At 39.7% G+C, this 27012-nt stretch overlaps 2 protein-coding genes across 2 annotated transcripts; both read left to right on the top strand.

Annotated features, from left to right (window-relative positions):
• Positions 1-1137: 1137 nt before the first annotated feature.
• Positions 1138-17227, top strand: HMGCR (3-hydroxy-3-methylglutaryl-CoA reductase). Its single transcript, XM_041414702.1, has 19 exons — positions 1138-1471; positions 1815-1926; positions 2459-2546; positions 2654-2738; positions 4237-4342; positions 5248-5354; positions 5711-5827; positions 6314-6465; positions 7286-7530; positions 7674-7846; positions 8267-8461; positions 9454-9612; positions 9800-9957; positions 11102-11207; positions 12096-12266; positions 14286-14426; positions 14530-14688; positions 14992-15146; positions 15295-17227. Exons 1-19 carry the CDS (start codon positions 1307-1309, stop codon positions 15347-15349), a joined length of 2649 nt encoding a protein of 882 aa, XP_041270636.1. The 5' UTR covers positions 1138-1306; the 3' UTR covers positions 15350-17227.
• Positions 17228-25742: 8515 nt separating this feature from the next.
• Positions 25743-26710, top strand: MED18 (mediator complex subunit 18). Its single transcript, XM_041414636.1, has 2 exons — positions 25743-25879; positions 26028-26710. The coding sequence occupies exons 1-2, from the start codon at positions 25807-25809 to the stop codon at positions 26579-26581; spliced, it is 627 nt and encodes a 208-aa protein (XP_041270570.1). The 5' UTR covers positions 25743-25806; the 3' UTR covers positions 26582-26710.
• The last annotated feature ends 302 nt before the right edge of the window (positions 26711-27012 follow it).

Below are 27012 nucleotides of genomic sequence, written 5' to 3'. Positions count from 1 at the left end.
CTCTTATTTTCTCCATTGAATGTCGGCTTCATTTTTGATGTCCAAGCAAAAGAAGTAATAGCAAAAGTCCTATGGATGGATTGTTGCATTTAGGACAGCACAAATGGATTTTTTTTTTAATCCACTTTGAGGTGGTGGTATGTAGAGCCCTCAGGCCTCCATGAAAATCTTGCAGTACTAGGTTGGTACATGTAAATTGCAGATTGTCTCTGTTAGCCAGGCTAAGCATTTTTTAACTTTTAAGTGCAGTTTTGTAAGCTGTTATTTTTATGAGGAGAGTCCAGTTACTAATGTGTGTAAGAATGTTATGTCAATTTATTTCTGTGCAGTAAAATGTAAGTAAAGATCTTTGACTTGCAGAAAGAAACAACGCAGAGCAGATAGACCAGGATGTGGTCTGAAGGATGTGTTGAACATTCACGTTGTTAGTTATGTGAAAGACAGCTGTGAACATTTCTGGTAAATGTTTGTTATCTGTTGGAAGCAGAGGAATGATAAAATGCACCAGTAACCAGGGAATAGTAAAGGGTAGAAGAGAACTGCCACAATACTGTTACGTGAGGACTTGCATGCTTTAGACGGAAAAGGAATATTTTTGAATTGTAATTAATTTGTATCACAGAATAATATTGAACAGAAAGTAGAGAGGACACAGACAGGAACATAACATCGCAATTCCTGCTGTTGAGTAGTACCAGTAATGGTTAATTGATAATTTTTATAGCTCATCAGTATTTTTGATGGGAAGAACGAGTACAGAAAAATAACAGAATTTGGTGAGTGCTTACATAGACGGTAAAAACAAGAATTTTGAGTCAAAGCAGTATCAGAATTGTATGGTAGAAGATTTCAAGAGATCTCATGAGAGTAGTGAGGCTTTAGAATCACAGAATCTTCAGATTTGAAGGGACCCACAAAAGTCACTGTTCAGCTGTTAAATGAATGGCCCATATTGGGACTGAACCCTCAACCTCGGCATTATTATCACCATACTCTAATATGCGACCTAATCCCAGTGGCAAAGACTGAGAAGAAGCCAGGAAGATGGGTAGTACAAAAAAAAAAAAGGTTGAGAAGACAGGGGCAGATCATACTGTATTTTGGAATATTAGAAATAGATGTGTTTTGCGTGGAAGATAGAAGGAAAGGTAAAGATTCCTTTCTTTACTCATCTCTGCCTTAAGTGATTTTGCTTCTATTTCCTGAAGGATGTCTTGCAGGAAAGTGTATTTTTCACTGAATCTTGTACTTATATTAAGTATTCCTTTGCTGCAGGTTTGCTAAGTATAGAAAAACAGCCTTGAAAATGCTGTCCAGACTCTTCCGAATGCATGGCCTTTTTGTAGCCTCTCATCCATGGGAAGTAATTGTGGGAACAGTGACTCTCACTATCTGCATGATGTCTATGAAGATGTTCACTGGGAATGACAAGATCTGTGGCTGGAATTATGAGTGCCCCAAACTTGAAGAAGTAAGGATTTAAAATAATTTTGTAGTATTTGGTGTTAATCAGTAGATCCAGGGTTTTCTGTAGAATATGATCAAGCTGTGATGTATTAGGAGTAAAGTAACCATGCAGAAGCTTCTTCATGGCCTTTTCGTATTTTAGACATTAAAGCTGTATGCAAGCAGTGATTCACTAATGACTAAGCATTTTAGTGTTTTAGTATTTTTAGTTTTTAAGGCAAGACTAGCAGTGATATTTATTTTATTCTGGAACTTCACTTTTAAGGTAGCTTCACAGTGGACTTAACATTTCACAATGGACTTTCCATAGTGTAAAAGCTAACTAAATTGCTTTGTATTTCATACAGGATGTTCTGAGCAGTGACATCATCATCCTGACAATCACACGCTGCATAGCAATTCTTTATATATATTTCCAGTTTCAGAACCTAAGGCAGCTTGGATCAAAATACATTCTAGGTATTGTATCTGGTTTTTGTATTTGCTGTATGTGTTTTAATTGTGGGGGAAGTGGTTCACCTAAATTGGTAACAAATACTAACTTTTTAATCCTTATTTTCACAACAGCATTATTTTACGGATTGCAGAAAAAATGTTTTGCATGTATCAAAGTACTATTTTTTCAGTGAAAGGTTGTGTAGGATTATATAAACACTGAAAATGTCATTCTTGAAATAACTGTTTATTATGTGAAATACTTAAAATTGTAGAGCTGTTTAAGCCAGTTTTAATTTAACTTAAAATAAATTCAGATTTAGGCCTTTATTTCTGAGTCTTACTTTGAATGCATTACAGATTTTAGATTTTAATATCTATAAAAATAGCATCTACTTCAGTTTGTATCTTAGCTGCTGTTAATGCACTGAGGCAGGAATTATCATTCATTGTCATGATTCATCTAAAAGTGGGGGATTTTAGGTTTTTTTTTCTTTTCCTTTTCCTCTTCCATTATATATAAATGAAAAATTTCCTATTCTCTTGTTTTTTCAAGGTATTGCTGGCCTCTTCACAATCTTCTCAAGTTTTGTTTTTAGTACAGTGGTAATTCACTTCTTGGATAAAGAACTGACAGGTTTAAAGTAAGTAATGGATTGTTATTCTGGATTTTATGCTTACATTTTTTTTCCTGTACCATAAACCTTGAATTTTAACATATGCCTCTTTTTTTTTTTTTTTTTTTTTTCAGTGAAGCTTTACCATTCTTCCTGCTTCTGATTGATTTGTCAAGAGCAAGTGCATTAGCCAAATTTGCGCTCAGTTCCAACTCACAGGTCAGGCGAGTTATTTTTAAGGATTTTTTGGTTGGTTGGTGCTTTACTTTGGGATTTTTGTTTGTTTGTTTGCAGTGGAGACTTTTAATTTAATGTTCAGAATAGAACATTGTCGCATAGCAGTTGATTAGAACCTAGGTGGGCTTTAAGGCCCCTTTCAAAACAAGCCATTTTATAATTGTATGAGTAATCCAAGTGGAGAGACACACTGGGAAATAATGTCTTGAGGATACGTAAATAACAAAAGGATCAGATTCTATCCAGAATGTGTTCTCTTGTCTTCTAGTGAATAGTACTTTGGTAAAACTAGTGTGCACAGCCATGTGCATTGTTAATTGTATGTATGAGCATGACTTCATTAAACTGGAACTTTAAACCAGCAATGCTTACAGCTCTTCCAAGGAGGCTAGAGTTCCTAGACAGTCTCCCTTAAAAAGCTTACTGACAGTAAAAAAGTTAATTTCTAGGACTCCAGAAGGATATCTAAAGACACATCCAATGTTATGCTGTACCGACTAAGAAAAACATGTTTTTAGGCTAAATGTTAGCAGAACATTAGCAGTAGCATATGTGCAGACAGCAACATCCATGCTCTAATACATTTAACACAACACAGTAGGAGAGATTGACAGGACATCTTGCTTGTCATACCTGGTAATGTTTGTTTACTAATACTCCAAATTCTGAAATAAAGGTATATTAAGTGGGATTACTTTGTGCTTACAAAATACTGTACATGGCATTTGCACATAGTAATTGTGACAGAACATAATATGTTATATTTTAATTTGGTGTATATTACAACATACAGTTTCTATATATGCAATATAATGTGTTCTGTATTATTTTACGATTACTGCAAGTACAGAATTTTTTGGTAATTTTTAAGAGAATATTTTACAAAAAGGTTTCTTCTACGTTGTTTTTTCCCTCTGCTGCCCCAAAAATACCATCACCAGGAAAACAGTAGCAAACTCTCTAGAGTCTGTCATGCCTGCTTTCTGGAGGAAATCCTTTTTTCTCCAGCAGAAAGCTTCAGTGCCTTTTGTGACCACTTTTCTATCAGCTGAATCTACAGAGTTAAATATAAAATACTAAAGTAATAGTAATTGGAGTTCAGATATGTGATTGTAAGAAATTTTGAAATGCCATGACACAAGTGACTTATTTCATGTCTTCAGATTTAGAAGTGGTGTTCTTTTGAATTTAATATAATTAGTGGCTCTGCCCATTGGTGTTGTAGAAGCTTAGAATACTGATGAGGCAAAGGTAGAGAAATCCATCAAAATGAAATAATTTTGTGTCAATAGACTGTGAAAGTATAATAAAATAGCATACAGAAAATCTATTCTATTTCCTCTTTCTCATAATAGTTAATTTTCAATACATGTTTTAGAAGGCCTTACCACCATAATACTACTCTGTTTACTAGTCATGCTATGTCCAACTTAATTTTGTTTTTGTCTTCATGTTAATGGACAGAAATTTTTCTTTCTAGGATGAAGTAAGAGAAAATATTTCACGTGGGATGGCAATATTAGGCCCTACGTTTACACTGGATGCACTTGTGGAGTGTCTTGTAATCGGTGTTGGTACCATGTCAGGTGAGCCATACAGTCTAAGTTAAAAAAGGCTTTTTGAGAGACATTAGGATATGGAGAGTTTCAAATAATAGGTGTTACCCATGAGAGTGGAGTGACTTAATCTATTTCTTTATCTATCTCCTAATTAGTTTATTTTACTGGTTTATTGCAAATATGATTTAATATATACATGTTGAACCAAAGTTTGAAATACTAGTAATGACTTTCCTTGAGCATTGTGTAGTAGGAATGAACTTCTGTGCAGCTGCTTTCATAAGATTTGGTTTGAGTTTTTTTCAACTACATTGCATACCTTAACAGCATATTCTTATTTGAAGAGCACTTGCTCATCAAATAGTTTTGGTTCTTTCAGGATATTGTGTATCAATAAGCTGTTTTCTTCTTTATATCTTAGGGACAAAAGCTCATTTTGGTCTTGTATATAGTTTTTAAAACATTTTATACTGTTAGCCCTTTCATCCTTACTAAGGCAGTTGTGTAATGCATGTGCAACTTGGCTAGCTTGGCTTTTTTCTGGATATTGTGAACAAGTAGGTGGGGTGTACTTCTTGCCTGAACATCCCGTATTTGGAAAGGGAGTTCAGTACATAATGTTGGCTAATTTTTTTGCTCAAAGAAGTAAGGAGTTTCAAGCTTTCATTATGAAGTTTAAAATCTGGGTGAACTTCATTTTTATTTATCTTGAATTACACCTTAAAATACTTTTCTGTCAATACATAAGTACATACTGTGCTTAGAATAAGCCATTGCACAATGAGTAGGCCTTAAGATTCTTGTTTTTAATTAATCTTGATGGTTCCTTCTGTAATCTGTAGTGTCAGTAATGGTTTCTTTCTTAGTCCAGCAGCACTTCTTCAACTGTAGCCAATTGCATATTCAAATGTAAAAACTGTCTTTTTATTTAGGTGTACGACAGCTTGAAATTATGTGCTGCTTTGGCTGTATGTCTGTTCTTGCCAACTACTTTGTCTTCATGACCTTCTTTCCAGCTTGTGTGTCATTGGTATTAGAGGTAAGACCAACTTCAAGACAACCTCAAGTCTAGTATTCAGCCCTGTGCTTCTGTAGGCTATACTTTTCATCATCAAGGTACATGCCGGCATGTTCATCTTCCTTTCAAAGTAAACTGGAGACAGTACCATGTAAAATCACTGTAAATGAGTCACGCCCAGTAGTAGTTGTGATCTAAAGCATACTGAACAGATGATAGTGTAACTTATTGTCTGTCCAGGGTCTTTCACAATTGAAAGTTAACTACAGACTCTTGGTAATTTGTCAATAATCAAATAAAAATGTAATGTGGAATCTTATTTGTTGGTTCTTCTAACAGGTGCTATATATGACCTATTTTGGGGGTTTTTTTTGCAGCTTTCAAGAGAGAGTCGTGAAGGGCGCCCTATATGGCAGCTTAGTCATTTTGCTCGTGTTCTGGAAGAAGAAGAGAATAAACCAAATCCTGTGACACAGAGGGTCAAAATGATTATGGTTTGTGGCTCTTTTTCACCTGTGGTGATGCAATCAGTGAGGTGTCCTGGTGCAAAAATCAAGCTTTTGTTTCCTATAGACTTGTATTCTGCAGCCCATTAGTTGGACTTACAGTCATAGTTTTTAATCAACATCCCCTGTTATTTTCCTGCTTATGCCATTTCTCTGCCAAGCACTCAAGGTTCTTTCATGTGTGCTCCCTCTTAACCCTGTAGTACCCTCAGCTTCCTTTGCTTATTTCTTGAGCGAGAGAAAAAATGTGAGTGGGATGCATCCAAAACTACTATACAGCAATGTCACAGTAGGCCATAAAGGGTGTTAATTAGAGGTGTGGAAAATGAGCTTTTGGATTTTAGAGGCATGGGAATCATGGGAGAAAAAAACATCAAAAATATCCAAACAGAAAGAGGACAGTATTTACTGTTAGTGGGTTAGATACCAAGTTACATTTGAAAAATTAATACTTGTTTTGTGTTTTTTATACAGTCACTGGGTTTGGTTCTTGTTCACGCCCACAGTCGTTGGATAGCGGAACCAGCTGCTCAAAACAGTACTGTTGAAAATTCAGTGGGATTGGATGAGAATGCACCAAAGAGAATTGAACCTAATGTTTCACTGTGGCAGTTCTACCTTTCTCGGTGGGTGGCTTCACAGAAGTGAGATTGTGCTGTATTTCTACTGCTGCCAAGCAAGAAGCTTGTTGTCCTAAGTCACAAGGCTTGCAGACTTAGAGGTCTGACCACTGTAGGACTCCTTGGAACCAGAGGTGACATTCAGAAGAAATGTCAATATTATGCCATTTGTCCAAACCCTTGAAATAATCGAGGACATGATCAAGAGCTAGCTGTCCTGTATGCATCAAAACATTGTCTTTTCCCACTAGCATCTTTCACAGCATATTGGAAATAATTTTAAGACTGCACTAGAGTAATTACTTACACAGAGTTTCTGATTGTTCATACCTAAGTGCAAAACCCATTTTATACTATGGCTTTTCCTTCAGCTCAGTTCAAGTTTTTTCTGAGAACTCTGAATTTTCTGGTATAGGCACAGGAGTTTTGTCCCATCTTAACAGTTCATCTTTCATCATAGTAGTCATAATTGGTAGAGGATGATAAAAGAAACTTTGTCTTGTCATTGGGGGACAGGTATCAAATCAATTTGATATAGCTATCAGTGAATCTTTTACAGTCATTTTTCATACTGGGGCTGCTTTTTAGCCAGATTTATGTAACTCTTTAATGACGTCTAAAGATTTTCATGTTGATAGTAGTATGAAGAATGATTTTTCCACCCTAGCCTAGCATACTTCAATGTCCTGGTAGAAAATATCTTCTGACTGGAATTTCTGTAACCATGTGATGATGGAATTTACTCTTTCTGAAGCAAAAAATGTCAAAATGCTGTTCTAAGCAACAAATTGTATTTACTCTGTACTTACTTTTTAATCATTTTTAGAATGGCCAGTATGGACATTGAGCAAGTAATCACACTTGGATTAGCGCTTCTCCTTGCTGTCAAATATATTTTCTTTGAGCAAGCGGAGACTGAATCTACCCTCTCACTGAAGAATCCCATAACGTCTCCTGTGATGGTACAGAAAAAGGTCCCTGAAAATTGTTGCAGGAAGCAGACTGAACTTCTGAAAAACAGTCAGAAATCTAACACAGGAGAAGAAGCTGTCATTCCCAAAGATGAAAGTGGTAGGTAATTTTTATAGTTCTAAAGTCTGGACTCATTAATGAGTATTTGGAACAAATTGTGCAATCTTTGGTAGCATATTATATTTGGTATCAAAACTTCAGGATTTTCTGAACTGCAGTTCATTTTTATTATCTCTGTGCAGCTGAAGTCATAAAACCTGTATTAGCAGAGTTATCAACCAAGGCTACATTTGTGGTAGGCAATTCCAGCCCTGTGGAAACTTCTTCATGTCTTAGTGGAAAAGAGGAAGAGATTGAGTTACCTAAAGAGCCACGTTCTATTGAGGAATGTGTTCGTATACTTGGAAATGCACAGGTATGGAAAAAAACCTTTTTTATTTAACCTCTACTGCAACATCTGATTTGAGAGTTGTTAGAGTTCTTTTCCCAGCTTTTAGATAATCCCATTGGTTGTAATATCATTCTTCAGGAAATTACATGGCTTTAATAACATGGGAGGGTGTGGAGGTCATGACTAAAACAAAACCCTTTAATGAGTTACTTCTCAAGTCAGTTGAGAAGGGATTAGCTTCATCATTAATAACATACCAAGTCTTTGGAGCTTCATCATGTACATGTATGAATGGGTGTCTGATCACGAAAGTTTTTGATCATGTGTCGGCCTGCTGTAAAACCTGATGTTTGCAGTTGACGCCTTTAGCAAAGTAAAGTTGCTACTCTTCTTCTTCTAGAAACATTTGAAAGGATTTTCTCTCTCCACCCTTTATGTTTTCAGGAAGGAGCAAAATTTCTTACTGATGCTGAGGTTATCAGCTTAGTTAATGCTAAGCATATTCCTGCATACAAACTGGAAACCCTGATGGAAACCCAGGAGCGAGGTGTATCCATTCGCAGACAGATGTTGTCTAAGAAACTTCCTGAACCTTCATCTTTGCAGTATCTTCCTTACAGGAATTATAATTATTCTTTGGTATGTACAAAGTAGACAAGCAGAATTCACTGTAAGACTGTTTTCCAAACACAGGAGAAGAAAAACATGAACCTGTTGGAACAAGTCCAGAGGAGGCCACTAAATTGATCAGGGGTTGGGAATATCTCACCTGTTGAGGACAGGCTAATAGAGTTGGGGTTTTTCATCCTGGAAGAGGAAGCTTTGGCAGGACCTTAAAGCACTTTCCCGTATCTGAAGGGGGCTTACAAGAGAGGGAGGAGGGACTTTGCACAAGGATCTGTAATGAAAGGACAAGGGGGAGCGTCCTTAAGTTGAAGGAGTGCAGATTTAGATGTTAGGAAGAAATTCTTCACTGTGAGTGTGGTGAGACACTGGAACAAGTTGTCCAGAGAAAGTGTGGCTGGCCCAATCCTGGCAGTGTGCAAGGCCAGGCTGGATGGGGCTCTGAGCAACCTGGTCTAGTGAAAGGTGTTGCTATTAAATAAATCCATAGTCATGTATATGAGTTAACAATAAGCATGGTCAAAACTGATGTAGAAGGAAAAAAATAAAAGGCGAACATGAGGCACCACCTTTAATTGCTCTTGATGTTTTTAAACCTAGGGTGGTGCATGAGTTTTGTAAGTTATCCAAAAAGTATTTCCTATCAAAATATGCAACTGACTTATCTAAGAAATGCAGAGTTCTACTAATACTGAGCCAGAGCTCAACTGATTGATAATACTGCCTTGAGCACAAGTTAAAATGGAAAATAGTTCTAAAATTATTTTAAAACTTAAAGGTTATTTAAGTAAAATTTATTACCATACAGGATTCAATACATCTGCCTAGTATTGAATAGTGTTAGCTGTAGCTGTTAACTTTTTGAAGTGTCAATGAGTTGCTTTATGGGTAAATTTGTGGGTGTTTTACAAAGATGCCTTGATGTAGTCATAGGCATTTTATGTAGCATTGCTGTACTGTAGCACTGGAATGTAACCTGAGTGATTGTTTTGTATGGTTTCTGTAAGGTGATGGGAGCTTGCTGTGAAAACGTGATTGGATATATGCCTATTCCGGTAGGCGTAGCAGGACCTCTGGTTTTGGATAACAAAGAGTTTCAGGTGCCAATGGCAACAACAGAAGGGTGTCTTGTAGCAAGCACAAACAGAGGATGTAGAGCAATATGTGTAAGTATTGTGTGACTTTAAAATCTTAGAAAACTTCCTATATTATAAACATACGTAAATATAATGCATAAAAATACTCATTATATAAACCTAAACATATTCAGGTTTATATAATGCATACATTTTATTTCTTGAAAATTAAAATTTCAGTAATCTTACTTTATCCACCTTCTGCTTTGGTTTTTAGCTTGGTGGAGGAGCAAGTAGCCGCATTCTGGCAGATGGGATGACTCGAGGACCAGTTGTAAGGTTGCCCACTGCTTGCCAGGCTGCAGAGGTGAAAGTCTGGCTTGAAAGCCCTGAAGGTTTTAAAATAATGAAGGAAGCTTTTGACAGCACAAGTAGGTTAGTATAATGGCTGTTCCAGCTTCATTTCCAGACATAAGACTTCCATGGATGGTAGAAAGATCTCAGTTGTTTTTTTGGAGTACTGTAGTAGAGGATATTACATCTCTGTTTTGGCTATCCCAATGTTGTGAGTATCTAACAGGACAGAAGTCGCTCAGGCTAGTGTGCCGAGGCTACCAATAAACATTTTTTCACTGATAATGGTAAACTGTGTATTAACAACAAATAGATATATACTACATAGTAATTAATAGACTACTAACTTGTCTAAGCATTTTTTAAAAATCTTATGAACTTACTTTGATTTTTACTAGGCAGAGTAACTAACTGCAGTTACTATGCTGAAAAGACCCTCAGAGTTTGGTCTTTCACATGATATTATTAATATAATTAATCTGTGAGGTTTCAGAGAGTACAAGGTAAACTAATGGTAGAACTGAAATGCTAAAAAAATGTAAGAGAGTGGTAAGAATAAGTCTATTTCAGGCCCTAGAGTTTTCTCTAGGTCTTATGATTACCTTCTTGCTTTAGGAAGATTCAGAGAGAGATTTTCTTACCTGTTGTGTTTCTTAACAAGTGTCAGCCAAAGGTACATGTGTATTTTGGCCAAAATCAGCTCATGCTGCTTTTTAAATGCAGTATTTTCTGTGTTTTGAGTAACTTGTGCAGCTTGCACTGTTGAACATAGCATGCTTTTTGCCCTGCTGTAAAACTTACATCAGAATTTCCAAAGGCCTCATTATTACTTTATAACTGGTAGTGAGATGTTTTAAGGAATAGAAATGAATAAAATTTATGTTAGCAGTTCAGGATATTTTAGTTCCTTAAGTTCAGGGATAGAAAATATAAAAAGGCAGTGAACACTTTTACAGTGAATATTTTTGTAGTACCTATTCAAGAAAGCACCATGCCTGGAAGGGTTCAAGAAATGGATGTAGCTCTTGATGCTGTGCTCCTGTTGGAAAGATTGTCTGTCAAAGACTGGACTCTTGTTGGTTTTACAGCTCTTTTCCAAATGATTCATAAAGGAATCTATGATTCTGTATTTAGCAGTGCAATTTGCAAAGATTTACTGTAATTTTGCCACTTAAACCTAATAATTCCCATGAGGATTGTAAGTAATAGTTAAATTTTCTTGCAGGTTTGCCCGCCTACAAAAACTTCTCATCAGTTTGGCTGGTCGTAACCTTTATATCCGTTTTCAGTCTGGAACAGGGGATGCAATGGGAATGAATATGATTTCAAAAGTAAGGACCATTACCCTTAAGTATTTTTTTAAAAATGGGTATTCATTTTTAAAAGTAGCCTAATAACCTGTGACATCAGAAAGACGAGACACACAATAATAAAAATGTTTGATTTTGTCAAGACAAAAGTAGGAAGAGAATGATGAAAGTAAAATGTAATTTTTTATTTTATATTTTTAATAATTATTTAAAGAAAGTATTTTTGGTAATAGGAGAAGCTAAGCTGGTTGCACTGTTGCTTTGAGCCAAAGATTTTATCCAGCAATAATTGTTCTGTTATTGTGTTTATCACTTCCTAGTTAATAAAGAATTAGGAGTGGCAACAGAGAGATGTTCTCTAGTTTTGCTTGTTTGTTTATATACAAACATGGGGAAGAACTTGAGATACGATCCGTAGATTGGTGGGATGCCTTGTGCTGTAGGAAATGAATAACGTTAGACTCAAACTTCATATAGAATAGGCAGTCAGAACCATTATAAATGTGGGTCTGATCATAGCAGATTTTCTAGTCTGATTTCCTAGTGTAGAGAAGCTCTTTCCAATACATCCAAAACAGATTAATTCCATGCCTGTAATATTCAACTTAGTTCCTTTTATATCTTCAGTATGGTAACCATATGTCCATGTACCTAAAAGGGATCCAGGGAGTCTGTATGCACTAGGAAAAACCAGTTATTCCCCAATATAATTCCCAAAGTGATTAGAAAAAGGATAGTCATAATTGTTTGTGTTTTTCCCCCTCCTGTTTCTTGTTTCTTCATTATATTGTGTTCTTTTCTTCCACTGTGACTGATAATCTGATTAGAATACTGTTCCACTGTCCTTGAATAGCTGGTTTTACACCCATAATGATAAACCTAGCCTATTAACTGTTTCTCTCTTAACAGGGTACTGAAAAAGCACTGGCGAGGCTGAATGAGGAGTTTCCTGACCTTCAAGTTATAGCTATCAGTGGCAACTACTGTACAGACAAAAAACCTGCTGCTATAAACTGGATAGAAGGAAGAGGGAAGTCTGTTGTCTGTGAAGCAGTCATTCCAGCTAAGGTTGTTAGAGAAGTAAGTGTCTGCTTTCTTGTTTATAAAAATACATACATTTTGCAAAACTGATTCTTACTTTACATCATAAATATAAACTGAAAGTGGTTTTCCAGGTAAGGATAGTTCTTACACATCTTTACAGGTACTTCTGTAGGATAAGCCATTTCTCTGAGTGAGTAGTTACTTCCTTTTTCCTTGTGGCTTGTGTGAAATAGTGTGTATGTGTTTAATGATGCATATCTGGTTGAAGGCATTAGGATTTTCATGTTTAACCTCTGAAAAATTACGCCAAGTTTTGACAGATGTTTACATGTTCTGTTTTGTCTGTCATGAAACCCAGTCTTTTAACCCTTCTACTCATATTTTGTCTCACATGCACCTGGCTTTCTCTTCAATACTTGTATGCTTCCTCCTACAATGGAAACAGATAATCAGGTGGTTTACTTACCACAAAGCTGTCTTGGCATCTTGCATGACCAAGGGTATTGCTTTATAAGCAATGCCAGTTGTATTCTCTGGCCAGCTTGTCCTCCATTACAACAGTGTCTTAGATTCTCTTCCACCTGAGTTCAGAAGCTGGCTTCTGTGTCAGAGAAAATCCATTGCCTGTTACCTGGTTGTCAGCACTGGCCATGGGAGACAATATCCTGGGAAGAATTCACTACATTGTAACACTTGTTCAAGATCTTATAAGTGGGTATTTGCATATTGGATAGGGGTTGTTTTTTTGCTTGCTTTCCCCTAGTGATTTCTCCAGTCCCTTCTGGAAAACTATATAAACTTCTAGAAGTAGTATTCTGGGCAGTATTCTACAGTCCAGCTTCGCCTTGTGTGAGAGCTACCTTAGTGTTGATTCCATTTGATGATGCCCCAGTTTTGTACTAGGGGAGATGCTTAAGACTTGTTATCTTCACTCAACTGCTCAAGATTTCACAGCTTTGACACAGCCTGTCCACCTTCCCAGCTATTCTCATTTTCAGACTGAAAAGTACTAGTTTCTCTATCAGCAATGAGTAAACAGACTTCTAGTATGTCTTTGAACATCCTTACCTCTTCATCTTTTACAGTTCTACCATGTCTAAAATTCTGGGCACAGAGTTGGACACAGGATTCTAACTGTGTGTGCAGAATGGATTTATACATTGACATAGATCATGTCTTCTTGGGTAGTATACTGTTTTTCAAATTGTTGTCACTGGCAATATCTATTGTAACCTCAGGATTTCATTCCAGGGTAGTAATGAGGAGGTAGCCCTTTCATCATGGGCATTGATAATTTTTAGGTAAATTTGGGAAGGTTTTCCTCAAATCCCAGCCCTGTGTGTCACCACATTTACTTATATTGAACTCTTAATACATAAATATCACATTTTTTTTCAGTGCTGCAGACTTGGTGCAGTTGTCTGTAAATACTGTTCGTACTGTGCAGGAATATCTTAAATTTTGCTCAACAACAGTATCTCTTTGGACCATCTTTCATAATTTTTATATTAAATTCAGCATAAATCTTACTTGAAAGTTTCAAAATACAGTCACTATAGTATAAATGTGCCACTTAATTTTATATTACTATTCATAGTATTTATTTACCTATGTAGAAGAGTGGTTTGTGTTGGAACTTTTCAGCTTGGCTCCATATTCATATGCAAAACAAATTTGGGAAGAGTTTAGTGTCTGGAACAACTTGACAGGCATGTTAACATCATGTCAAGGTAAATTAATGGGATATTTCTATCAAGATGATTTTGCTTGTTCCATTGTGAATATAAGGGAGACTTTGAAATGGAGCATCCAGCTGTGAGCTTCTCTCACCTGTGCAAGTCCAGACCCTTTGTACTGACTTTTCCATTGTTACTTGGACATCCTACATTTGCAAGTCTCCTTTGGAACAAAAATAAAAGGTATCCAGGACAATGATTGAGTCAAATTCCATACAGAAGCAAACAAGGGGTGAGGGCCATGAATAACCATAAATAGAGTATTTCTACTCCTGCCTGATGAAGAGGGTAGTAAAAGTGTATCTATCACTTCTTCCAGGTCTTGAAAACAACTACGGAAGATCTAGTGGAAGTAAATATAAACAAAAATTTGGTGGGTTCTGCGATGGCTGGTAGCATAGGTGGCTACAACGCACATGCAGCAAACATTGTGACAGCAATCTACATTGCCTGTGGTCAGGTAGGTTTGTTTTACACCAGTTCACATTTTCTTTAGTTCAGTAATTCTTAATTAAACACTGATATAAGTGTCTGGATTGTTGTTTCTCCTCCTTGATCTGAAGGATGCTGCGCAGAATGTGGGCAGCTCCAATTGCATCACTTTGATGGAGAGGACTGGTTCCACCAACGAAGACCTGTACATCAGCTGCACGATGCCTTCTATAGAAATAGGGACTGTTGGCGGAGGCACCAACTTGCTCCCACAGCAGGCCTGTTTGCAGGTATAGTTCTCAAAGCTGAAAGCAACTTACCTTCTTAAATCAAAGGTTGCCTTCAGGTGGTGTGCAAGCAATATTGTGGGAATGGGGCTGTTTGAAACTTAGTATATTTTATATAAAAATGTTAGAAATGTCTAATGAATTGTTTTCATGTATCCAGTTCTTAAAGCTTAAGACATTCACTAATGTCTTAATAATATTAAAGAGATTCATTGGATATAATTTAGAAATACTTATTTTAATACCAAATATATAATAAATTGACTTAGATTTCATAGCATAATACTGCCTTGTATTTTTTTCCAGATGTTAGGGGTTCAAGGTGCAAGCCAAGATAACCCTGGTGAAAATGCCCGTCAGCTTGCTAAAATTGTTTGTGCTACAGTGATGGCAGGGGAATTGTCACTAATGGCTGCTCTTGCAGCAGGGCATCTAGTCAAAAGCCACATGATCCACAACAGGTAAAAAATGGAAAAAATTGTGTATTTCTTTGCTGTTTTGATCCTCTTACAAGTACAGGAGAGTCAATAATGATTGTGACTAATTGCAACACATAAAAGCAGTGTAACATTTTAACTATCTAATTTATTTGTCTTGCTGTTTTATTAGGTCAAAGATAAATCTACAGGATCTTCAAGGAACCTGCACTAAAAAGGCAGCTTGAATACTAAAATGGCTTTGAAATGAAGAATTGTTTTAGTAACTGACCAGGTGCACAAGGAAAAAAAACCAAAATACATGAAGTTCAGAATAAAGATTGCCTTCAACTCAATGATGTCTGTGTAAGAGAAACTAAGAGATCAAGACTTGATACTAGCTATGCTTGACCTTCTTCAGTGGTTAGAGACTGTGAAAGAAGTCTGTCAGATGTCTTGAATATGGCTTTCAAATTCTTACTCTTACACATCATTTTCTGAAGAGTCAGTCTTATGTTTTTACAGGTTGAGATTATTTTGCCTAATAAGGTCCTGGTAACTACTAAACTGAAAAGTAATGTAATGTACTTTGTACATTTAAAATAACAAAACAAAAGAAGTTGGTGTAAACTTGGATTGAATGCACTGGGTCCTTGCCGTCTTTATTTTCTGGTTAAACAAGCATGTTTTTTAAAGTAATGGCAAGCCTAATCACTTTCTATGAACTCCCAGTTTTAATTTGTCCACATGTAAAACAGGTCTTAGGCTATCAGACAGTTTAATTGAATGATATTAGTTTAATAGAAATATTATATTCTATTCTGTCTATATATAGTACTTGATTTGCTGCTGCTTCAGCTAAGCAGTGTTGATTGTTTAACACCACAATTTAGGTTATTCCTTTATGTAAAACTTGTGATCTGTAAAGTTCTGAACTGTTAAATATAGTCTGTACTAAAGTAGGGAAGAACAGTGTCTTCAACTGTTTTGGTACTTTGTAGAAAAAATGAAATGGTAACTTCAAAACAGTTATGTGTCAGGTATTTAAATGTAGTTTCTCAAATATTATTTGATAGGAGTGCATTCAAACAAACGAGTCAAGAACAGATGTTTACACTTACTTAACAAGAAGTCTCTTTAGGAACATATATACACATTGTGTACCTTATGTTGGGGATTTTTATGAGGTGTTTAACACTTGTTCTCCAAGAATAGGTGTTTATCCACCATTTCAGCTGAGATAAAACTAAGCCAGAAAACCACACTGTTCTTAAAAAGAAAACGGAGGGGATTTTTTTTCTTTTAATTTCCTTTTGAACTTTCTTTCTGAGGTGGGGAATATTTATTTTAAAAAGAAATCTTAGCTTTTTTGTCAATGAAAAGTACTAATTAAGGGGATTCAATGAAATTACATGTTAATGTAAGAAGCAGTTTTTGTAATAAAATACTGTATTTGGACCAGTGAAGCAGTCTCAGGTGTTCTTACTGTAATAAAGAAAACCCAGATTTATTCTGGTTTAATTCACCTTTGGGAATACTGCTAAATGCGTAGCCCTGCCTAGTTACTCACAGGAGGAAAATTATTAATATGCTTGATGATTTTTTTGTTTGGTTGGTGTTGGCTTTTCTTGTTTGACTTTTTGTGGGGGGAATCAGTGGATTGGGCTGGGTTTCCTGCAGCATCATTCCTAAACGGGTGTCTAGTGGAGGTGCTCTTCTAACGTGCAGATTTGATACACATCATGGTGGGTTGCTTTGTAGTACATTTACACATTAATATCCATTGTAATGAGCTCGTAAATGTAATGTGCAAGCATGAAGACATACTACATGCTAGACATGTTATGATGGCATGTAAATAGCAAATACCATGGATGTTTATCTTCCTGCAGTATTGTTGCTAATTGCTACTATTTTTATTTAAGGAAATTTGGAATTACTTGGTTTCTGTGTTCATTCAATGATTTTATTTAACACTGGTCTGGCAATAAATGGTGGTTCAGTGTTCATTTCAGTGGATTTAACTGACATTCTGTCTGGCAGAATTAACTTTTTGTATTATTACTAAACTGTGTACATTTTGGTACAGAACTACTTTTTCAGTTTCAGTAAAACCATGGAAAACACACTGGCTTAATTGTGATATTTTAAGCTTGCTTCTTGACTTAGTGACATATTTGTAGACAGTCTAAATTAAGAGAGTTAATGAAAAGACACCGGCAAGCAGTGCTAAACACAGCCAGGGCTGTGACACCAGAACTTCTCCCCTTGTTTGCAGAAGCCTGTTGGCACTCATTTATTCTCCTCAAAGCTTTATTAGGCAATTTGCCCAAGGGGGAGAGCTAACTCACTGCAGCATTAGAGATACCTTCTGCTGGGGCCTGTTTGGCAAGAGCAAACCACCTGTCTAGAGTAGAATTTCTAGAATTGCCGTAACTTCGGTGCTGTACTTTTACCATTGATAATGGTTTCCCAAATATTTTAAAATCCTAGAAAAAAAAAAAACGTTTAAAATAGCGTGTTTGGCTCTGATACCACCTTGCTTCTCTCTTTACCTCCTTTCTCCTCTGTGTGCTGAATCTATTTTACCCTGTAGCACACCAGTCCCCTTCTGCTGACTGGTGTGGAAGTTTCAGCACTGTGTTTCAAGCACTGCAGCCCCAGCTGCCTCTAACCACATGGTTCTTGCCCACCTTGATTTCCCCAGCTGCTGTAAGGCCCTGTCACTGAACTGAGCATTACTGAAACTTCCTGATGGAGGGAGCAGCTCCAGCAAAGGGATGCACACCACCACAACGTGCACCCTGAGCACAGCTGTGATACCAGAAGCCTGGTATAACAGCTGCTGACCTGGGAGGATGTGGCTCTGCCAGGCTCCAGCACAGGCATTCCTATGCAGGCACAATGATTGCCAGAAAAGAGTGCAGCTGGGAGACCACTTCCTTTCTCATAGGAGCGTACAAGTACACTGGGTGTGCCGGTGCAGACACTGGACAATTTTTGTCCTTGATGTGAATCTTGCTCATAAGGTGAATGCAGCCCTGGGAAAAGCTGTGGTAGAGGGCCTGTCCTGCTCCTTCCAGCTGCCTTTTGGAGTGCAATGAGAGCTCTGACTACTCGGGATGTTTATCACATGTGTGATCCTCTCCGTCGCCTTTAGATGTGCCTTACCATTTTCAAGGTCATATCCTCTTTCTCCCTTTGGCTTTGGTTAGGGAAGGTTTATATTGTACAATGATATCTGCTGAAACAAGATAGTTTGGGATCCTGTCTTGCCTCGGTGCAAATTAGCATTCCTGTCAGGTCCAGTTTGTCCTGCACACAGTAGTGACAGTGGTGTGCATCCAGTGACACCCCTAACACTGATAATTCCCTACCTTGTCCTTCTGCCTGGGGATGACTGCTGGCCGCAGGCTCACCTTGCTTTGGAAGAGGCCTGCTTCCAAAGTTAACCTCACCTCAGTGCTCCAAGGCTTTTGCAGTCTCTTACACAATGTAAAACTACTTAGCATCCTATCTTAACCACCAGTTTTACTTCAGTCTGCTTTTTGGGGACTCTAAGAGCTTTAGCCCCAGCTTTCATAGGTTGCTCCCATTCCATTCCCAGTAGGACTCAGGCCTTCTAGAAGAATATGATGGGTTGACCTTGTTGTTGTTCACCCCCACTTGAGCAGGACAGGAAAGAGAAATTGTAAAGGTAAAAATGAGAAGACACATTGAGATAGAGACTGCTTAGGAGATAAAGTGAAGCGACACACAGAAAGAAAAACAAAGAATTTATTCACAATTCCCTAGCAGCAAGCAAAGGTTTGGCACACCAACAGTTACTTGGGAAAACAAATGCCATAACCACAAATGTCCCCACTTTCTCATCTTTTTCCCACAGCTTTTGGTGGGGGCACAATGCCATGTGGTGCAGAATATTGCCAAGGTCAGTTGGGATCAGATGTGACTTCCTGTGTTCCTTCAGAGCCTCTTACCCACCTCTAGCCTACTAACTGGCAGTGAATGCAGGAGAAAAAGGACATAAATAAAACCTTGATGCTGGCAACGCCTGCTCAGCACAGCCAAAACACTGCTATGTAACCAATGTTCTTAGTCACTAATCCGGAACACGGCCTCAAACAGGCTGCTATGGAGACAGGCAATTTCATCCCAGCCACAGCCTGTATAAAAATAGAAAATCTGGATCTCAGCACCAATACCTACAACAAGTGAGAACCACAACAGCCAAGTAAAGACCAGCTCTTAGAATCACAGAAAGGTTTGGGTTGGAAGGGACTTACAAGAGCATTAATTTCAACCCCCCTACTGTTGGCAGGCATACCTTCACTAGACCAGAGAATCACAGAATTATTTAGGTTGGAAGAGAATTTTAGAATCATTGAGTCCAGCTCTAAACTTGACATTGCCAAGTCCACATGCTAAAAAGGCATCAGCCTGATGCACCTGGCATGTTCCTTCCCGACATTCTTCCTCCCTCTTGTCTGGCCTGATGGTACACAGTGAAAAAAACATGATGAAGTTCTCTTCCTGGATCCTCCTGGAGGCCTCTCCCTTGGACACAGTGCACCAGACAGAACCTGAGTGTCAACAGGAGCCAGCCATGTTTCTTTTCTCCTTGCAATGATTAACCTCCAGCTCATATCAGGCAGCAGTAGCAGAATGAAAAAAAATCACCTCTCTCTTTATCCACCACCAGAAACATAAAGTTAGATTGCTCAAAGCCCCATCCAACCTGACCTTGAACACTTCCAGTCATGGTACAGCCATTACTTCCCAGTTCTAGCATCTCAGCACCCTCTCAAGAAATAATTTCTTCCTTACCCAGTTTACCCTTCTGGAGAAAAATTCTACAAGGTCAGTCCACACTGTCAAAAGTTGGAACACCAGGATGAAAACAACCATGCCATAAAAATGACATCAATTATCAATCTCTCTCAGGACCATTGAGTGAAGGACCACAGTTAGGCAAGACTATCATGCTCAGCACAAGACAAGGCACACAAGTCTAGCTTCTAGTTCTGCACCTGGTACTACAATACAGTTTGACAAATTGCTTCCCATGTCCCCTTAAGGAACCACTGGGCTCTGAAAACAAATAGAAGGCAATACTACAGTATATGTATGCCAGAGGCTGCATCATTCTCAATCTGCAGTCTCAGAAACATGGTCTTCTATGGAGGCAGTCACTGCATAAAGCTGCCCTCATCCTGAAAACAACTGGGCAATATTGCTACTTTCTTTTGCCCAGCACTGATTGCAACAGTTTTTCACCCACAGGCCGCACCCACCCAATGCACAGGTTTATGCACAGGTATAACAATGCTGCTAAGGGTAAAACTTCTTTTAAAAAGGTACTTGAAACAAGCCACATACAAATGTAATGGTATACAGAGGAGTCCATCTCACTCCCCATCTTTGCTATGAGAGAGCTGGCATAGTTCTGTGTGAGCTGGTCCAGTTAACAACACCAGAGGTTAAAATTAGTTCAACTTTTGGATATACTGTCTCTAAAAGATGCTTCTTTAGTGAAAAAAAAAAAAAAAAAAAACCCCCAAAAACCAAAAACCAAAAAAGGGCAGGTCTATAATATGCAAGGAGTGACACCCACTATTGCCAGAGTTTCTGGATAAACAGAATAATACTTTTTGTAGGATAATCTTGGTTTTCCCTTCTGAAAATTGTTCCTGGGTAAGTAAGCCTGAAGAGTAGAAAATTCTGAGTTAATTCCTCATAGCAGTTTCTTTTAATATGTAACAATGCATTCTACATTTGGCATTTAAAATCCAGGGAACACAAGCACATAGCATAGAAAATTACATGCAACTTTAGTTTTTGCTTTGGCAATACAAGCTTAGGAATGGGGCAAAGTGTTATACCACCAGGCTGGCCAGGTCACTGAAATAACTTGCTTGGAAACTGTTCTTGCTTTGTGAGGTGGGGAGGAATAAATCATAATCTGCATTACACTGAGGCTCATGCTAAGTCACCAATTACCTGATGTTTATTATGGATTTCTCTGTCTGTGCTGTAACTTAATGTAGCGCCTTTAGTTTTGATGGTCCCTCAATTATTGACATACAACTCAGCCCCTAAATTATCTGTTAACATACAAAATCACCACATGAGTAATTCCAACCTTGAAATTCTCTCAACAACTTTTCAAAATACAAATTATGTAATGAAACCACGATGTAAATTGTCTACTACATAACTGAGCGGAGTTATTGTCCCTTACTATAAGACATTGAGGCACTGGAGTGAGTCCAGAGAAGACCAGTGGAGCTGATGGAGGGTCTGGAGCACAGCTCCTGTGAGGAGTGGCTGAGGGAGCTGGGGGTGTCTAGTCTGGAAAAAAGGAGGCTCAGGGAGGACATCATTGCTTTCTACAACTGCCTGGAAGGAGGCTGCAGCTCGGTGGGGTTGGTCTTTCTGCCCATGTAACAAGCACAAGCAGAAGAGGAAACAGTCTCAAGCTGCAGCAGGGGAGGGCTAGACTGGATGCCAGGAGGAGGCTCTTCACTGGAAGGAAGCTTCACTGGAAGCGCTGCAACAGACTGCCCTGCTCTGGCAAGTGGTGGTAGCACTGACCCTGGCAATGTTAAAAAAGGTGTAGATGTGGCACTCAGGGACGTGGTTTACTGGGGGACCTGGAAGGGTCAGGTTAGCCGTTGGACTTGATGAGGTTTGAAGTCTTTTCCAACCTTAATGATTTCATGATTCCAGGTAGAGGAGCCTACAGGGAAGGAATGAAGCTGAGCTCAGGAAAAGGGGCAAGACAACTTATTCTACTGTTTGTCCTTCTGTCTCCCATTAACTTCCCATTATTTTAAATCAGCAACAAATTGATTTTCCACATATCAAGAATGTTCTGCCGTGAAAAAAACCAGGGAGCAATCTTTCTCTTGACCCATGAGCTTTCTTATTCTACTTTCCTCTCCAATCCTGCTGAATGGGTGGTGAGCATTTCACTCTTTGCCAAGGCTATCCCACCACAAGCCCAGTTATTTCATTCAAGAAAAAGTCTCCTCTTCCAAAAGGTGAGCAAAGAGAGGAATACAAAGTAATGACTTTATATATTAATTAAGGTATTTAATACCCTGACTGTCCTCTAAACCCCAGAAAATGTCATTGACAAACGGGCCTTTTGGAAAGCTGCAAGTCTGCCAAAGCAGAGCAAGTTGAAAACTCTCAGGTTTCAGGAGCTTTTGCTCCTTTTTATTCCTGGGAAAAGAAGTCAAAAGAAGTTTGTGAGCCCCTTTAAAATATACTTACTCATGCTGTATGAGATATTAGTCCCAGGAGACCCCTAGTGAAATTTAGGTTTGATTTTGCTAATCATTTGCATCTTCCAGAAGTGCTTTAAAGCTAGTGCAGAAGCTCGGGAGAGACCTTATCACTCTCTACAACTGCCTGAAAGAAGTTTGTAGAAAGGCACAGATCAGTCTCTTCTCACAGGCGACAAGCGACAGGACAAGAGGAAATGGCCTCAACCTGCACCTGGGGAGATTCAGGCTGGACATTGGGTAGAATTTCTTCTCTGAAAGGCTTGTCAAGCCCATTGGAATGGACTGCCCAGGAAGGTGGTAGAGTCATCATCAACAGAGGTATTTAAGGAAAAAATGGATGCAGCACTCATTGCCATGATCCAATTGAGAAGGTGATGTTCAGTCATAGGTTGGACTTGATGACTTTGAGATGTTTTCCAGCCTAAAAAATTGTGTGATTGATTGCATTAATTTCAAGAAGCTAACACACAGATTTGTGGGGTGGAAGACTTTTTGCTGTTAATTTACTATGAGTGAATATAGAGTGCTGTATGTTTAACCTGAAAGCATTTTTGATTGATGGATATAACAAAATTGGATTTGGACCTCAAGTCTGTGACACGAGTGAGAAACAATTCTGAGTTTTAGCAACTGTTCATTGAGTTTATGTCTAGCTGACCCTCCTTTCTGCTGGTATTATTTCAATGGATCACTCATTTCACCTGAGGTTTCCCTGCAGAGCTGTGCTCTGAGCACTTGACATGTGACACAGAGCTGAGATAAAGGCCTGGTCCCACATGGGCATCCCATTTCCCTGACACAGAGCGCTGAGTGAGATGGATTTTTCAAGGGAGCTGAACAGAATGTAGGTGGGTGGCTGGGAATAACATGTTTACCCTTCATTTCTATTTTTGTTTCTCTCCACCTCCTCTATCTGTCTGACCACCTGTTGTTGGTGTCTGCTGCATCCTATCTTCAACAGCTGCAGAGAAAGTTTTTTTAGGATACCTTTAAGGTTTGTAGGTGTACCCCAGATCTTCCAGGCCCACAGTGACAAGCAGCTCAGCAGCTGCAGGACTATTACTCTGCCAGTGAAGATGGAGTTGCTGTGGCTGTGGGGGCTCATTTGATCACCTATTTTTTGTAGAACTACAGGGGGATGACCACTTTGGGACAACATTTATTTTCCGGATTGCACTACTGCATAGCTTGTCAGAGTGTTGTGCAAAACTACTCAGAGTAGCTACAGCTGTGGAATTTGAAAGAATTTTTACTTTGAGACAGAAAATTGTCATCCTCTTAGGTTTTATGGGGCACCTGTAATAACACTATTATGCACCTCAGCTAGAGAGAAGAGAAAATTGGTATCATCACAGAGAGAAGTGAACCTCAGAAATTACTCCTCTTGAAATGCTAAAACACTTTTTTATTAATTTTTACTTTTCTTAGCTATCTTTCTCAATATTTTTTCCATGCTAACTCTATGATGACCACACTAAATAAAGCTGATCCATATATAAGAGGAAACCTATTTTTTGCTCCTTGAAGCTTAGGAATGCTTTTAAAACCATTACTCAGACCTTTTGTTGACTATTCTCTTACTTTATGTCAACACAGACCTCTTATCTGCAATCTGGGGAGTATGTACCATGTGCGTCCCCTGTGACAGCAACCTGGGGTGTGGTTCCCTGCTTTGTCAATATACACATTCCCCTCACGGATTGCGTTGCACCCCTCAGGTCACCCCTGCTTGTCAGTACTCCAAACTACTTCTGGTACATCAGGGGTGATACAAACCATTACTGCTCAGGGAGGGCAGGATTACACCATTTCTCATTTGCAGGTCTTTGGCTTTATTTATTTATATAATTTTTCTGGGGGTTGGCAGGGGACACCACCGCTGTGTAGATACTGATAAAGGAAAGATGGACATACTGTTCACGTTCTGTGTGGCCTAAAGGTTTGTTACACAAAAAAACTGCTAAGAGAAAGGTTACATTTATAACTCTATTTTGGGTATTGACAGGAGAAAATCCAGCTGGTACATATTGGGCATTTCCATAACTTTTTGAAAACACAGGCTTTTCTGCCCAGAAATGGTGCACACCATACCAGGGCCAGATGAGATTTCTGCCTTTCCAAACCAATGAATCATACACATTGCACCTCTGGTAACTGTTTTTAACCCAAACTGCTGCAGGAGCTGAAGCACGGCCCGCAACACCCCCGAGCATCAGGCCCTTTGCTGTTGCTGTAAGAGACAGATTGGAACACTTCTGCTGGAGATTTTACACAGAATTAATTGCATGTGAACCTCTCCCTGGGGAAGGGTGTGGGTGCAGCCCTGATGGCTGGTCCTGCCTGCTGGCCTCCCACCCTCCTCCACTGTGCTCCCTGCGCTGGGGTGATGCCTAAAGGCAGTACAGAATCTGAAAAATATAAAATGCAAAACCTGAGGCATCCGGGTGAGGCTGGCAGTGAGCACTTAGAGATTTGGGTCCCTCAAGATGTGAGGTCTCAAGATTTGAACGAAACTTTGCAATGGTTTGATTTTTTTTTCTCAGTTGTTAATCAGAAGCTGTAGCTGAACAGTTGTGATTAAGCAATTGCACTGTGAATGTTGCATGCTTGGCTCATCTTTTGTTTTGAGGAAAAGAGAAGACAATCCCAAGATGAATGGACTCTCTGGATGAGAGCTGCCAGGAGTGAAGTCAGCAGGACTGGGCAGTAAGTGAGGGGAGGTAATTCCAGCAGGATGACCATGACCACTGTCTCACTGACCACCAAACCCTGACCCATACCTGCAGACTAAAAGGACTGTTCTCTTGGAAAAGCAAGAGATACAGCTAGCAATAGGGTTTGAGTACTAATTAGGAGAAAAGCTGTACACCCTACAGCCAGCAAATGCTGATGCCTTTGTTTGTTAGAAGGTATAAGTACTGTGGAGGTTTGATGATCACAGAGCCAGCCTTTCATGGGTTACCTCCTGATTCCCGGCTTTGAGAAAACTGGAATAAAAGACAGAAATACAGCATCACAGAATCGTCAGGGTTGGAAGAGACTTTTGGAGATAATCCAGTCCAACACTCCTGCTGAGTCAGGGTCACCCAGACCAGGTGACACAGGAACATATCCAGGTGGGTTTTGAATGGCTCCAGAAAGGGGCACTCCATAACCTCCCCGGCAGCCTGTTCCAGTGCTCGGCCACTCTCAGGATAAGGAAGTTGTCCGGAAAGCCAAGCGGAGGCGCAAAAAGCCGCGCCGCGGCCCGTGCTCCGCCTCCGAAACCCGCCCAGGGCGTGTGAGGGGAAGGGGGCGGGGCGCCCCAGACCCCGCCCCCAGCGCCCCACCGGCCCCGCCGAGCCGCCAGGGGCCGCTGCCGCCGCTTTGCTCGCCGCTGCCGCCGAGGCCGCGGGGCCGGTGCGGAGCGCACGATGGAGGCGCCGCCGGTGACCATGATGCCCGTCACGGGCGGCACCATCAACATGATGGAGTACCTGCTCCAAGGTAGGTGACCGCGGGACCGAGCAGCGCGGGCAGCGGCGGGGGTGGGCTGGCGCCGCGCACGGGCGGGCCGGGGGCCGCTGGGGCGGGCGCGCTGCGGGGCCCAGATCGGCCTGTGCGGGAGGCGATGGTCGTGGCGCTGTCTCCGCAGGGAGCGTGCTGGACCAGAGCCTGGAGAGCCTCCTGCACCGCCTGCGCGGGCTGTGCGACAACATGGAGCCCGAGACCTTCCTGGACCACGAGATGGTGTTCCTGCTGAAGGGGCAGCAGGCCAGCCCCTTCGTGCTGCGCGCCCGGCGCTCCATGGACAAGAGCGGGATGCCCTGGCACCTGCGCTACCTGGGACAGCCCGAAATAGGCGACAAGAACCGCCACGCGCTGGTGCGCAACTGCGTGGACATCGCCACCTCCGACAACCTGACGGACTTCCTGGTGGAGATGGGCTTCCGCATGGACCACGAGTTCGTGGCCAAAGGGCACGTGTTCCGCAAGGGCATCATGAAGATCGTGGTGTACAAGATATTCCGCATACTGATGCCAGGAAACACGGAGAGCATTGAACCGCTCTCCCTCTCCTACTTGGTGGAGCTCAACGTAGTCGCACCAGCAGGGCAGGACATTGTTTCTGATGACATGAGGAACTTTGCTGAGCAGCTGAAGCCTCTAGTACACCTGGAGAAAATTGACCCCAAAAGACTGATGTGATTGAAAATCTGGGCCATTAAGGCACTGGTTTTGTGTTTCAGAAAAGGATGTTTTTCTAAAATGTTTTGTGGGCAAATCAAAACAGGGAGAAGGGAATAAAGTACAATGTATCAGTTTTCACAGTTGCAATTACTGAGTGTTTTTTTTCCTTCACGTGTGAATATGAACAAACGTGGACACTTTACCACTGTTAAAAAAAATCGGTGAATGTTAATAGCGATAGATTTCCTTCTCTTGCATGGGAGATAACTTAAAAAGCTTATTGCCTAACACTATAAAAATGTCAGGCTTACTGGAATTCATCCCACTGCTGTCTTAAGTTCTTTTAGAGCACAATTTGTGTATCCTACTGAGCAATCCAAAATTTTTCTTTTCAGTAAGAGATGAAGTTAATACCATTTAATGCAGGACGTGCTGTTTCACACAAGCAT

Source organism: Onychostruthus taczanowskii, unplaced genomic scaffold (genome assembly GCF_017590055.1).
Source record: "Onychostruthus taczanowskii isolate IOZ18803 unplaced genomic scaffold, ASM1759005v1 scaffold46, whole genome shotgun sequence".
Taxonomy (NCBI): domain Eukaryota; kingdom Metazoa; phylum Chordata; class Aves; order Passeriformes; family Passeridae; genus Onychostruthus; species Onychostruthus taczanowskii.
Note: the sequence above shows the minus strand (reverse complement) of the source record. Positions and strands in the feature narration are given on the sequence as shown.

What these genes read in the sequence shown, in the direction of transcription:
- HMGCR (XM_041414702.1), top strand. Translation starts at nt 1,307, where the DNA reads ATGCTGTCCAGACTCTTCCGAATGCATGGCCTTTTTGTAGCCTCTCAT. An exon ending in AGTGCCCCAAACTTGAAGAA is followed by an intron (nt 1,472 to 1,814) that starts GTAAGGATTTAA and finishes TATTTCATACAG; the next exon opens with GATGTTCTGAGCAGTGACAT. An exon ending in CAGCTAAGGTTGTTAGAGAA is followed by an intron (nt 12,267 to 14,285) that starts GTAAGTGTCTGC and finishes CACTTCTTCCAG; the next exon opens with GTCTTGAAAACAACTACGGA.
- MED18 (XM_041414636.1), top strand. Translation starts at nt 25,807, where the DNA reads ATGGAGGCGCCGCCGGTGACCATGATGCCCGTCACGGGCGGCACCATC. An exon ending in GATGGAGTACCTGCTCCAAG is followed by an intron (nt 25,880 to 26,027) that starts GTAGGTGACCGC and finishes CTGTCTCCGCAG; the next exon opens with GGAGCGTGCTGGACCAGAGC.